Source organism: Pipistrellus hanaki (genome assembly GCF_964339955.1).
Source record: "Pipistrellus hanaki genome assembly, chromosome: 2".
Lineage (NCBI taxonomy): Eukaryota > Metazoa > Chordata > Mammalia > Chiroptera > Vespertilionidae > Pipistrellus > Pipistrellus hanaki.
In genome coordinates this window covers 133642002-133656587 of record NC_140504.1, presented here as the reverse complement: position 1 = coordinate 133656587, position 14586 = coordinate 133642002, and the positions used below count along the sequence as shown (strand labels likewise).

The 14586-nt window shown below is 48.1% G+C and overlaps 1 protein-coding gene across 1 annotated transcript; it reads right to left on the bottom strand.

The window, feature by feature from the left end:
* Positions 1-1304: 1304 nt before the first annotated feature.
* LOC311615663 (PRAME family member 12-like) lies at positions 1305-4360 on the bottom strand (the record flags this gene model as incomplete). The annotated part of the gene is made up of 4 exons (XM_084871025.1): positions 1305-1836; positions 2520-2860; positions 3023-3359; positions 4074-4360. The coding sequence occupies 4 exons, from the start codon at positions 4358-4360 to the stop codon at positions 1305-1307; spliced, it is 1497 nt and encodes a 498-aa protein (XP_084727151.1).
* Between the last annotated feature and the right edge of the window lie 10226 nt (positions 4361-14586).

Below are 14586 nucleotides of genomic sequence, written 5' to 3'. Positions count from 1 at the left end.
TTGCTTTGTTCTTGTTTTTCTGTAACATTATGAGCCTATTCCTATAAATCTTCAACCTGCGTCCATGTGTACCCTGTTGGCTATTCCGGGGAACAATGCCTAATACAGCGATTGATTACAGGGAAGCAGTGTGTCTGCTTCCCATCCTGACAGGCTGATTTCAGAACACGTTCTCCAGTCTTGCTCCATAGACAGGTTTAATGGGCATAAGACAACCCCCCATGGATATGACCTCCCCTGCTTTCCCCGGGTCATATTTTATGTGGTGTAGAAATACCAAGAAAAAATGTTATGCCCCTGAAAACCTAGTATTTTCGTCAAAGTATTTTGGATGATTTAGCTGGCCTAAAGCAGCTTATTTCTTCTGCACAAGGCCAACAGGCATGGGCTAGGAGGCCCGGCAGCCTGGTTTCTCTGCGGCAGGGGTCCTCAAACTTTTTAAAGTGGGGGCCAGATCACGGTCCCTCAGAGAGCTGGAGGGCCGGACTATATGAACTACTAATTCCTACTGTAACACCTTGGCTGCGCTCACTGCCCAAAAAACCTGGCGGGCAGGATCAGACTCCTCTGCGGGCCGCATGTGGCCCGCGGGCCGTAGTTTGAAGACCCCTGCCGGTATGGATGAGCCCTCCGGAGGTGGGGGTCCTGCCTTGTCCCTGAACCCCTCCTGGCACATTTTCTGAGTCCACCTGTAGAACCATGAGGAACACTCAAGTCCAGGGTCATAGCCAGCACCCAGGTCCCCTTCACCTCAGGGGTTGGTGGGCCACTTAGCAAGTCCCATTGTATCCACCCACTGAGCAGCCACAGGAGATCAGACAGGCCCAGAAGGAAAAAAAAGACCTGGAAGGAGTGATAACATGGTGCTGAGCACTGCATCCAAACCACATCCCATCACTCCAGGTTCTGTTCCTGACCCCTCCCCACTTCTATTAATCAGGTCCTGAGGTGTAAACTGGAGAGACAGGTGAATACAAGCAAGAGGACTAGGAGGTTGCCTTTGAAATTGTCTTTATTTCTCATCATTCCTTTACAACCATCCACACCGGGATTCACTCCCACACAGGAAACTCAAGCCCCAATTCTGCCCCCTCCCCACGCAAATGAGATTCATGTTTCTGATTGTAGGACACTTTGCCTTTGAAGTCCCATGAACTCCCCATTCTTTGCCCCTGCAGCCCTTTACCCTGGCCGTCTCTCCCTGAAAGCCCGATCCAAGGTATCAGCTTCCAAAGGCCCAGCCTTTGCTGTTCGTACCCACTGAAGCAGGGTCCATACAGGGGAACAGCACCGGCTCCTGGTCATTAAAACTCAACGTCATAACATTCCATGTACTCGGTGGAAAGCTGGATGGTCCTGGGCTGTCTTAACTCCCTCAGAATCCCCGTCAGCTCAGCCCGGACCAGGGCAAGTGTCTCCTGGTTGACCGTGTCCTGGGTCGTGTAACACTCCCGGGGGACGGGGTAGCACTCATATTCTAAGCTGCGCAGCCCGGCTGTGTGGCGCAGCAGCTTCCCCACGGTGGCCACAGAGAGGCTGTTCTCTATGATGGTGAGCTCGCTCAGCTGGTGGCAGCGGCTCAGCACAGGCAGGATGGCCTCGACTTGGGAGTCCACGATGGCACATTTCTCGAGGTACAGTTTCTGGAGGGTGGGTGCCACTGCCTCCAGCAGAGCTCGGAGGAGCTCAGGAATAAAACCAGTGAGGCTGGCACAATACAGACGCAGGGACTTCAGCTGCCTGAGGTTCGGGCACTGGAACAGGTGTTCCAGGTCTGAATCGGTAAGGCACAGGCAACGACTTACGGTGAGTGTTTCCAAGGGGGCCTGCAGGCACCTGGGGAGACACAGAAAGGTTATTTCCTGGGAATGGGGGTGGCAGGTAGAGGGGTTGCTGAGGGCAACCAATCATCTATCACTATGTATTTCTCTCGCTCTCTCTTCCCTTCCATTCCACTCTCTAAAGATCAATGGGGGGAAAATATCCTCCTCTGAGGATTTAAAAAAAAGGGAGAGAGTAAACCAGAGGAAGATTCTGCAACATCAACTGGGGAGACCAGTGTGCAGAGGCGATTTCCATCCATACAGCACCACAAACCACTGGTCACTCTGCAATCCTTTCCACTCCCGCTTCCTTGGCTGCAGAATCATGCCTGTCCTTTCTGCTAATGACCTTCCTGTACCCAAAACCATCTCTGACAGATGGGGAATCTGAGAGGCGCACGTGTGTTCACGTGGCTGGTGGGCACAGAGCTTATGTCTGAAAATGCTCCATCTGATGTGGCTCTGCCTCCTCCCAACCCTCTTCCCAACACCTCATCACTTAGGCTTCTGTCCCTAAGGAAGAATTCACACACCCAGGCTCGCTGGGTCCCTCATTGAGGCAGTTCTGTTACCCATCCTGACAGGCTGATTTCAAAACATGCTTCCTTTGGGTGCTCACGGGATATCACCCTCAAAGCATCTAACAACACCACTCCCTTTACATTCTAATTCCGTGTACGGTGCTAAGCAGCTCACCTGAGCATCTGGTCCAGACGGCCTCGGAGGAAGTAGGGGGCATCCAGGTCCAGCTCGCGGAGGTGCGGTGAGCTGAGCATCTGAGAGGGGAGTTGGGCAAAGGCTGTCTCCCTCTCCCGCTCCTCCCTCTCCCACTCCTCTTCCCAATTCAGTATCTCTTCCTCCTCCCACTCCTGCTCCTCATCCTCCTCCCACTCTTGCTCCTCTCGCTCCTCTCGCTCCTCTCGCTCCTCTTGCTGGTCTTGCTCCTCTTGCTGGTCTTGCTCCTCATGCTGGTCTTGCTCCTCTTGCTCGTCTTCCTCATCGTGCTCCTCCCAATCCTGCTCCTCTTCCTCCTCTTCCTCCTCGTCCTCCTCCCAATCCTGCTCCTCTTCCTCATTGTCCTCCTCCTCTCTCAACACACGGATGTGGGAGAGAAAGAGTTTCTGGAGGTTCGGCATCTTCCTCATATAAAGAGCAAACGTCTCCATGGTGATCAGGCTCCAGGCGCAGTTCAGTTCCACCTCCTGGATGCAGTCCAGCTGCACCGCATCCAGGACCTTCCTCGCCCTCCGGAAAGGCACCGCAACAATCCTCAGCTTCTTGCAGCACAGGTGCAGCAGCCCTTTCCTCCGCCGGGCCCATTGGATGACGGACGTGACAAACTCATCTGTGTCCCTTTTATTGAAGTCAAGGTCGAGGAACACCTCCACGGGAGCTAAGGGGTGCTCCATGCTGGGGCTGGACCTGTGCTCAGTCACTGGACCGGTCAGCCAGTGCTTCTGGGTGCTGTCTCCACACCATATTTTCCAGAAGTCGAAACCCAGGTACCTTAAATCCAGCACCCGCAGTTTCCACCTCCTGTGGGGAAAGCAGGCCATTAGCCGAGATTCTTTCGGGTTCACAGGGCATTGGCTGACATGCTGTATGGACAGTGTGTCTCAGTGGTTGAGCATCTGCCTGTGGACCAGGAGGTCCCAGTTCAATCCCTGTTCAGGGATACATGCCTGGTTTGCATGCTCCATGCTTAGGGTGGTGTGTGTGTGTGTGTGTGTGTGTGTGTGTGTGTAGGAGGTTGCCATTCAAAAAATTCTCTCATCATTGAGGCTTCTATCTCTCTCTCTACCTTCCTCTCTGAAATCAAGGGGGGGAAAAATGTTTTGTTTTTTTTTTAAAAGATCCACTGAATGAGGGCAGGTCAGAATGAGACTGAGCATCTGAGTTGAGGCAATAACCAGACTCTACCCTGACCCTGACCTTAACTTTGATTCTCAAGGTCAGCATATCCCTTGCCCACCTCTTCCCCCTGCTTTGCTTTGCTCCTCTCCTTCCATCCCTCCTGCTCAGCACTTCATGTACCTTTAACTACCACTGGGAGGAGGCAGGGCACATTTTGGAGGTGCCCCTGCCCAGTAGACAGTGCTCCAATCCCCAGTGAGCTCAGCAGTGTGCCAAGGCTCCCTACCCTCACTGGCACCTTCAGAAAACCCGGGTCCCCTTAGGCCCTCCACACGCCCTGACCCCCTTTGTCTCCGGGATGCCCAGGACCCTACCAGGCACCGGGAGCAGCCTTACCTGGGGCGAACCTCCTGGGCAAGCAGAACGTCAAGCCCATCCATCACGGCTTTGAAGACCTGGACTGGAGGTGTCTCATTCAGGCCCCCCAGAGGGAGGACAGTGAAGGGCCAGGCTTGCGTGATCGCCGTCAGGGACGAGCAGTGTCTGCTCCGGAAGGCCAGGGCGAACAGCTGCGGGAAGAGCTCGGTGGGCAGGTGCTCCAGAGCTGCGGTGGCCGAGGCCTGGTCCCTCAGCAGGCTCTCTGCTGCCAGCTGCAGGAGTGTGGGCGGGGTCCTGGTGCTCATTCTCCAGGTGCTCCAAAGGAGTCCTGTGGAAATGTCCAGGGAACAAGGCATCCACCTCAGGCCAAGCCTTTGAGCCCCATCCTCTGACTCCCCATTTTCACGGGAATCAACTCAGGGCCAAAGCCCCTGCCTGACAATGGTATGAGCCTCAGTTTACAGAGGCCCTCTCTGGGCGCGGTGAGCACAGAGCCATGGCTCCCCTGCAGGCCCCAGGACAAGTATCTCAGAAGCACCCACATTTTCATTCCAATCTGCCTGGGGAGAGGGTACGAAGGGCCTGAAAGCCGGCCCCCTCCTTTTTTGGGGAAAAATTTCAGACCAATATATGGACACAAACTTAATATTTAAAATGTCCAGAAATAAAACTACGGCTAAGATGTTTTCATTAGGGGCTTGGAGGGAGGAGGAGGTGTCAGGGAATCAGCTTGGTTACACCTTTAAAATAGAGCAAAGCACAAATCCAGATTTTGAAATTCAAAAAAAACTACACTAAAAGGCAAACTCAATGCCTTCCATCAGGCTGTTAAAACAGCAGAAAAGGGGGAAGGTCTGGGCCAACGTGAGACCAGCTGCCTCAGCGGAGGCCCGTGACTTACCTGCTGGGGCCGGTTTGGCTGGGGCTCAGACCTCAGACCTGGTGGAGGGCCAGGGCACTGACGGCAGAGCTGGAATCTCTCCTCTGTTTTTATACAGACCTTCTTAAACACTAGAATCCAATCAGGACCCTCAGCCTCCCACCCTTAATCCTAATGCCATTATTGCCTCCTTTCAGATTAATGGATTGAGAGAAAGTCAGGGAAGGGCAGGGTGGAGGCCTGGCTCATGGATCCCTTCCTCAGACACTGACTGAGGTTGACTAATAGGGGTGTCGAACTCAATCAGAGAAGGGGCCAAAATCTAAAATCCAGCCTAAATCGCGGGCCGAATGGTTTACTGAACAGTCATAAACTGACAATGTCATAAACTGACAGTGGAGTGCAGTGATGACAGCGCGGTGCGGGCCACATTGCAAGGCCTGGCGGGCTGGATTTGGCCCGAGGGCCTTGTGTTTGACACATGTGGTCCATAGGCTCATCCTCCGTGTCAGACAGTGAAGGTGCCATGGGTTCCTGGTGTGTAATAGGAAAGAGCAAAACCTGAGAGCATGGTTTCTGGGGGTCTTTGGCCACATCACAGTTATCAGAACGTTGCAGAGCTAAAACATCCTCGAGAAGACATGGGTGCATCCCCAGGAAAATAGGGAAATGTGTCCAGGCCTCAGGTTCGGTTTTACAGCAGGTGACATAGCAGATCGTGAGCTCCTCAGGGAGGAAGTGGTGGGCAGCTGAGGTTGTGGCTGTCCTAGACCCCAAGGCTTCTCTGAGGGAGGTCAGGTCACAAGGGCCATGAGAGGCAGGGGCAGCGCGGGGCCATCCTGGTGGGACCCTGTGGATGGCCCAGGGCCATGGGAAAGGTGGGGGTTTTCCTTGGAAAGAGGGGACATGGAAGGACTCTCCTCTGGGTGAATTGAGGACCTAAAAGGAGACGAGCTGGAGGGGAGACGGTGCCATCCTTGAGGGCGAAGGGTGAGATTCCATCTTCCGTCCCTCCCAGGAGGAAAGGGTGGTCTGCTGTGGGGAAGATGGGATTAGCTCCCAGCCTGGGTGGGGAAGATTAAATCTAATAATGTGAGCAGCCCTGGGAGTTCGACATTTTCAAGCCCAAAAGGCATGTGGCTGGATGCTGTGGGCTCTTTGGGATGTTGGAGCCAGGGACAGAAATAAAAGTCATCCAATCACATGCAACCCTGTCAACATCAAGAAAAAAAAAACCAACACGGTTTTTTAAAAATATCCACCGAATGAGGGCAGGTCAGAATGAAGCTAAGTATCTGAGTTGAAGCAACAACCAGACTCTACCCCGACCCTGACTTGAACTTTGATTCTCAAGGTCAGTATCTCCCTTGCCCTCCTCTTCCCTCGCTTTGCTTTGCTCATCTCCTTCCATCCCTCAGCACTTCATGTACCTTTAACTACCACTGGGAGGAGGCAGGGCACATTTTGGAGGTGCCTCTGCCCAGTAGGCAATGCTCCACTCCCCAGTGTGCCAGGGCTCCCTACCCTCACTGGCACCTTCAGAAACCTCGGGTCCCCTTAGGCCCTCCACACGCCCTGACCCCCTTTGTCTCCAGGATGCCCAGGACCCTACCAGGCACTGGGAGCAGCCTTACCTGGGGCGAGCTTCCTGGGCAACCAGAACTTTTTTGGGGGGGAAATTTTTAGACCAATATATGGACACAAACTTAATATTTAAAATTTCCAGAAATAAAACCACGATTAAGATGTTTTCATTAGGGGCTTGGTGGGAGGAGGCTTGGTTACACCTTTAAAATAGAACAAAGCTCAAGTCCAAATTTTGAAATTCAAGAAAAAATACACTAAGGGTAAGGTGACCAGATTTTAACATTGATAAAGCGGGACACCATTGATGGAGGGAGGAGGGGGGTGTTTGATTAAAAATTTGGTCTATATGGAGCAACAAAAATTTTCATAGAACACAAAAATAGTATTGTAATATTTTTTTTTATAAATTTCAACATAAGGACAATTTACAAATATAATAAATTAAAAAATTATGTATAGTCGTAAGTGTCACTTTCAAGGCCGGTGCTAGACTTTTTGCTGCCACTATAAAATATAAATAATACAAGTACTGTCTGCTAAATTCAAGAAAACGTATGTATTTATCAAATAAATACATAAATTACTTAACCTAAATTATCTGAATAGCTGATTTGTAATGACATTGCTTGTTTAACTAGCTTACTAGCACGCGCAGTACGATGTGTATCGTCTGAGAGACAGTTTCAAAATGTTTTCGTCATTGCCAATCCCCAAAAATGCCATTGTTCATTAAGTCCAAACAATGGTGGTCGAATTCTAACAACTGATCAACAATGCGAACTTTGATAAGCAGTTCTCAATAATCAGTTCTCAACAGTTACTTGTTATTATTAAAGTTTAACATTATAAAATTAACAAAAGTAATATAAAACACATATCCTGGCTAAATAGCCACTTGGCCTCCGAAAACCCTATATTCCCTTCCCATTCTCCTGCCATTCCTTAGCTTGTCGTGCATTCTTTCCAAAATCAGGGCTATTTTAAAACGCCGCAGGACGCGGAGCAATTTGTTGAAAATCGGGACTGTCCCGCCCAAAGCGGGACATCTGGTCACCTTAGTGTAGTTAGTACCATGAGTATTGGAGGACAGTCGGAAGTGTCTGCTGCATGGAAGGTGTAAGGGCACTTGAAACACACACCTACCCTCAAGATGCTTCATTCCAGTGGAAGAACTGACTGTACACACTACCTCTGGTTTAACTTGACTAAAATAACATTTTAACACAAGGGAAAGATATGATTACAATACTGATGTAATTATAAGGACCATAAACTAAATACTAACCCAATGTAGATAAGGACATCTGTTTGTATTTGTGCAATTGTGACTTCCTTAGATCTTGAAATTTTATTTTACGACAAATTTGAGTTTATTTTGGGGGGAGGGGAAAGTTTACATTTTAGGAAATGAATACAGGAAACTCAAATACCAGCATATAAAATGTTGGAAATAATAATTTTTGTTATCTAGTAGTGGGTATCGAATTAGCCACCGCTTTATTTTTAGCTATGTGATATGTCACTCAGCGCACATTCCCTGGAGGGTTGCATTGGCTGACATATGAAAAAGATCTGCAGTGTCATAGGGTTGCCAAGTTCTCATCAAAGATTTTCTCCAGCTGGTAATTTGCTTTTTGGTACAAATTGGCATGCCATCTTCCAGTGCCAAAACTCAGCATGATCAAAGAGAGTTGGAGCTGAGGCAGCTCTTACTCTCCCATTTTCTACATTTTACAGAGCTCCTTGCTCTAAAGAACTCTATTCCAAAACAGTGTTGTTCTCATGGCCTCCATGAAGTGTTGGCCCAGTCTCAAGGCTCTGTCATAGATTATTGATTAAGCTTGAGGGAGAAGAGTATAGTTCTGAACTTCTGAGTAGGAAGCAGACAGCCTAAATACTGATCAACAAATTTGGAGCTCTGGCCAGTTTTGCTCAGTGGATAGAGTTGGCCTGCAGACTGAAGAGTCCCAGGTTCGATTCTGGCCAAGGGCACATGCCCGGGTTGTGGGCTCGATCCCCAGTAGGGGGTGTGCAGGAGGCAGGCAATCAATGATTCTCTCGAATTATTGATGTTTCTATCTATCTCTCCCTCTTCCTTCCTCTCTGAAATCAATAAAGAAATATATATATATATTTAAATTTGGAAAAGAATCAAGAGAAACTTGCCTCATTTTGCTACTTCCATAAAAACAAAGCTTTTTTATATTTATCCAAACAATTCCAGAAACTGTAATTTTGTGTCCTCCAATTCTGATCCCAGTTTCTGGAATTGTTTGGATAAATATAAACTCTTAAATGTGGAGAAGAAAATGAGGTGCTCTTAAAGCTGATTCCTGGATAAGACAGAGGAGGTGGCTATGTCCATGTGATGCAGCAGATAATGAGATCGCTTTTCGTGTTTTTATTGATTTCAGAGAGAGAAAGGGGGAGAAAGAAATAGAAACATCAATGATGAGAATCATCAATCAGCTGCCTCCTGCATGGCCCCTACTGAAGCACATGCCCTGAGCAGGAATTGAACTGTGATCATCTGGTTCATGGGTCAACTCTCAACCATTGAGCCACACAGGTCAGGCTAATGAGATGGCTTTTGTTGTTGTTGTTAATCCTCACCCGAGATATTTTTTCCATTGATTTTTTTTCTTTTTTCTTTTATAGAGAGAGTGGAAGGGAGAGGGAAAGACACACAGAGAAAAACAACGATGTGAAAGAGACACCAATTGTTTGCCTCCCACATGCACCCTGACTGGGGTGGGGATTGAGCCTGCAACCAAGGTATGTGCCCTTAACCAGAATGAAACCCGCAACCCTTCAGTCCATGGGCCGATGCTCTGACCACTGAGCCAAACCTGCTAGGTCTGGAGATGGCTTTTTAAAAAAGCTTTGGGACCTAGAGAGGAGGAGCTGGGGTGAGGACGGGGTGAAAGTGGCAGCTGCAATTAGATATCAAAAGGCAGTCTTTCTTTACACAATAAGACAGTGTCTTTTCAGCCATTCCACACACTTGGGTAGCAAGCACCATCAGTAGTATCAGCAGGAAGAGTGATGGAATCCTTTCATAGCTTCACACATGCATACGTCCTTTTCTGTGAGGGAAAAACCTGTGTAGAGGGCATAGCACTGCCTGGCATATGATAGTAGGTTCTCAACAAGTGAGAACCATTGTCATTGTTATTATCCAAATGAAGGGCACCACAAAACCTCTTTCTCCTGACCTGTAAATCCAACTCTGAGGTCATGTATGCAGATTAGAAAAAATGTACTGATTACCCAGACCGAGGCAGTATCTCTTGCCTTCTTGTAATACTTGTTAACAGGTTCATTTTTACCAATCATTTTCCTCCTCCTTTCTCACTGACAAGTGCTTACTTTTTCTTCAAGGACCAAGACAAATACTAGCTTCTCCCTGTACCTACAGCTCATCACATTCCCACATAGACATCCACTTTCTTCGGTGGATGCCCACAGCACTTTGATTATACATGTTATATGGTTGTTATGCTGTGATTTATTTATATGTTACCAACCCCAATGACAGTAAATTTCTCCAGGGAAGGGATGACTTCTCCTCTCTTTTTGCATCTTAAATTATTAAAGTATTGTCTGACTGGATAAATTGTACATCCACCCAGTGGATATTATTCAAAGATAAAAAGAAACAAACTACCAAGACATAAAAAGACACGGAGAAATCTTAAATGCATGTTGCTAAGTGAAATAAGACAGTCCAAAATGGTTATACACTGTAGACTTCAATTATACAAAAGTATAGAGATAATTAAGAGTGGTTGTGCCCTGGCCAGGTACCTCAGTTGATTGTAGCATTGATGGGTGCAGGGTGGAGGGGGGGTCAATGGGGGGAAAAGGGGGACAGCTGTAGTACTTGCAACAATAAAGATAAAATTTAAGAATAAATAAATAAAAATATACTGGTTGCCGGGGTTTCAGGGTGGAGTGAAGGACTGGGAAGGTGAAGTACAGTTGACATTTGAAGAAATGAAACTATCTATATATATGAAGAGCCAGGGTCGTAACATCCACAACAACCGGAGGCTTGACCGAACATCAGGCTTCAGGTGCAGCAGGTGAATGGCCTGAACTGCTGACCTCTCAGAAAGAGAGAGGTGGGCCTCGCCAGCAGCCAAACCTCTCTCTCTCTCCCAGAGGTCATTAGTTCTGCTCGCTCACCAGCAGCCTGGGGCAGCAGCTGATCAGCCCCACTTCTATGATCAGGCCCAGAGATAAGCCCAGAGATGCTGACTAGCATAGAAACCGACCAATTAGGACCAAATCTGGGTGAATTGTGAGGAGCCAATGGCTGCCTAGGAGGAGGGGCTTTTGACACTGATTGGCATAGAAACCAACCAATCAGAACCTAATCTGGGTGAACTGTGAAGGCAGAATCTAAGGTGGGGGCTGAGGAGGTGTTTCAAGGGCAACAGCTATTTGGTGTAAGGTGTAAGAAAGTGATTCAATTTTTTAATGACCAGTTTGGCAGCATAGTGCATATGGCTGGCTATCGGTCCAGCTATATGGGATTATGTATTTTTGTCTGCCAAGAACATTTCCTCCTGCTGAATAAGGCTTCCATCCCACCCCACCCCCTATTTAAGCAATCCTATCCTATATAATCTATCTATACTAATAAAAGGGTAACATGCTAATTAGACTGGGTTGACCAGCCATCTTCTAGACGTCTAACTTCTTTCCAGACAAAGCCTTGGTGGTGGGAGCTGAGGCAGAGGCAGTTAGGGATGATCAGGCCTGCAGGGGAGGGCAGTTGGGGGGCAAGATCAGGCTGGCAGGAGAGAGCAGTTAAGGGCAATCAGGCAGGCAGAGGCACTTAGGGGCGATAAGGCTGTCAAGGGACAGCAGTTATGGGTGAAATCAGGCCAGAGAGGAGGGCAGTTAGGGGCAATCAGGCAGGCAAATAGAGGGGTTAAGGCCAATCAGGCAAGCAGGCAGGCGAGTGGTTAAAAGCCAGTTGTTCCAGATTGTGAGAGGAATGTCTGACTGCCTGTGGGATTGGGCCTAAACTGGCAGTTGGACATCTCCTGAGGGGTCCCAGATTGGAGAGGGTGCAGGCCAGGCTGAGGAATCCCCCTCCATGCATGGATTTCATGCACCGGGCCTCTAGTGCTGTATAATATTTTAATGATACATAATGTCACACATATATCAAAACCTATAGAATATTACAATACAGAGAGTGACCCTTAATATATGAAAGTTAAAATAAAATCATTTCAGAGGTCAGAGAGTTCCAGGAAGAAAAAGTAGACCATGACAAGGACTCTACTATATTAAAAATGTATGAAACAACCTCACTGAAGGAGGTAGGGAGAAAAGATGATCTTAAGCAAAGTTGGAAATGAGTGGAATCTGTTAAGACTGACTCAAGACAAAGCAAGTGGCATAGAAGAACTCTAGTTTATAAATTGTCTCTTGGAGGTTTGGGCTAACAATTTTAATACTGTTATATATCCAATAAAAGCCCAATATGCAAATTGTTCAATTGGGAGTTTGATCACTTGCTATGACATTTGCTGACCACCAGGGGGCAGCGTGGAACATGGTGGGTGTCAGCAACACAGTGCTGGCAGTGGAAGCACTGACAACCTGGATGAGCCCTGATGAGAGCAGAGCTGTGATGGGATGGTGGAGCAAGTGAGTGGGCAGTGCCCAACCAAGGCAGGTGTGAGCAGATGCCCAATTGCCCTGCTGATAGCCTCATAGATGGCGACCAGCAGTGGTAGCTGGGGATGGGGATGCCACCTGGCTCCCAGACACTGAGGGAGCTGGGCAGAAAGCTCAGCCTGAATCAGACGCCCTGCAGGTTGGATGGTGGAGAAGGTGAGGGGGAGGTGCCAGGTCATGGTGGGGTGCCAGGCGGAGCTGCAGGGCTGTGAGCCTGGGGATGCAAGCTGGGTCCCGATCCCTACAGGCCATCCCAATGGACCCCACCCATGCACAAATTCATGCATTGGGTCTCTACTGAATAATTGAGTAAATGGATAGCAGATGGTGGGTGCTGAGTATCTCATTGTTAGAATGAGGATTTATGGATGATCAAGGAGAGGAGGCTAGAATTGTCCATGTAGTGATTAAACTTGGAAACATTAATAACATCAATTAGAACTCATTTTAGCTTTATATAGATACATATGCTTACATACAGAAGTATTTATAGATGATGTGTATATACACCAATTAATATACACCCATATATAGGGTGTCCTACACTCTGAATAATCATGTTATCAGATACTAGTAAATGCAAATTAAAACAATGATGAGAGAGAGAAGACCAAGATGGCTGCGTAGGTGAACAGCTGGTCTGCTGCTCGCACAACAATTTAAAAAAATTAAAACTAATACAAAGGACATCTATCATCCAAAACCACGGGAAGGCTGGCTGAAAGAAATGGGGGCACAAGCATTGAAAAGCTGAGAAGCCTAGTACGGAGGCACGGGAATCGGGCTGGTGGCGAATCGGGCTGGTGGTGGGCGACTGGGCACATGGAGAGGCTTTTCTTTTCAACCCAAAAGGAAACAAGCTCCCTATCACTTTGAAATCCAGTTCCTGGGGTCACGTGGGGGACCCAGACGCCTACGGGGAGAAGATGGGCCATCGGGCTGAAGTGAGGGCGACTCTTGCAGAGGCGCTCGCAGCAATCATTGTATACTGTGCTGGATGGCAGGGAAGTGGGGACTTGAAAACACATGGCTATTAGCCATGCCCCAACCTAGTGATGTCCTGAGACCCTGTCCCACCTTGAGGCCCCGCCCTGCCCCGAGGCCCCACCCTACGATCCCGCCCTGCCACCCCACCCTGCGGTCCCGCCCTGCCCTGAGGCCCTGTCCTGAGGCCCCGCCCGCAGATTCTACAGACCAGCTCAGGCACCACAAAGCTACTTTTACATATGAATGGCCTGTATTGAGGCAGCTTGACCATATATAAACTGCAGCTCCAGCAAAAAACAAAAAACAAAAAACAAAAAAAATGCCAAGACCCAAGCAGACAGGAGAAAACTATAGTTCTCGCTGCAGCTCCTGAACGGAATCCCATTGGAGATCCAGAAGCCAGTGTTCCTACTGGTCAATTTCAACCACTCACACCCATAAGTGAAACATCCGGGAGAGGGACTCAGTGAGCACCAAAGCCCCACTGAAACAAGGTGTGTCTCCAGTGCATCAGTTCTTCCTTTATAGACAGAGCGGGTCCTCACAGACAATTGGCCTGGAGATCAATTCCTCCCACAGTACCAACAGCAAACAAGGCTTAATTATACCAAGACTTTGCACTCAGCCCACAAAGGGATATAGCAAAAGCGACCACCCCAGATTGGGAAGCTGATAGGTCACCTACCACACAAAGCCACTCCATCAACACAGGGAGGAGACACAGAAACATGTCACGAATGGGAGAGATGGAGGAAAATAAACTGGACGACACAGAGTTCAGAATCACATTTAGAAGATTACTCAAGAATCTTCTAAAAACCTTTGAGAAACTTGATGAGACCTCCAAGAAGCTTGGTGAGACCTTCAAGGACCTTAAAGAGAATACCAAAAAAATGGAAAAGGACCAGTCAGAAATTAAGCATACAATCTCTGAAATAAAGAATATACAGAAACTCAACTATAGATCAACGTACCCCAAGAATCAAACCAAAGATCTGGAATATAAGGAAGAAAATATCACCCATCCAGAGAAGCAGAAAGAAAAAAGAATCCAAAAGTGTGAGGATAGTGTAAGGAGCCTTTGGGACTGCTTAAAGCATACCAACATCCGAATTTTTGGGGTGCCAGAGGAGAGTGAGCAGGATATTGAAGGCTTGATGGAAGAAATAATGACAGAAAACTTTCCCTACCTGGTAAAAGAAATAGACTTACAAGTTCAGGGAGCATACAGAACCCTAAACAAGAGGAGTCCAAGGAGGGACACACCAAGAAACATCATAATTAAAATGCCAAGGGCTAAAGACAAAGAGAGAATTTTTCAAGCAGCAGGAGAAAAACAGCTAGTTACCTACAAGGGAGTACCCATACGACTGTCAGCTG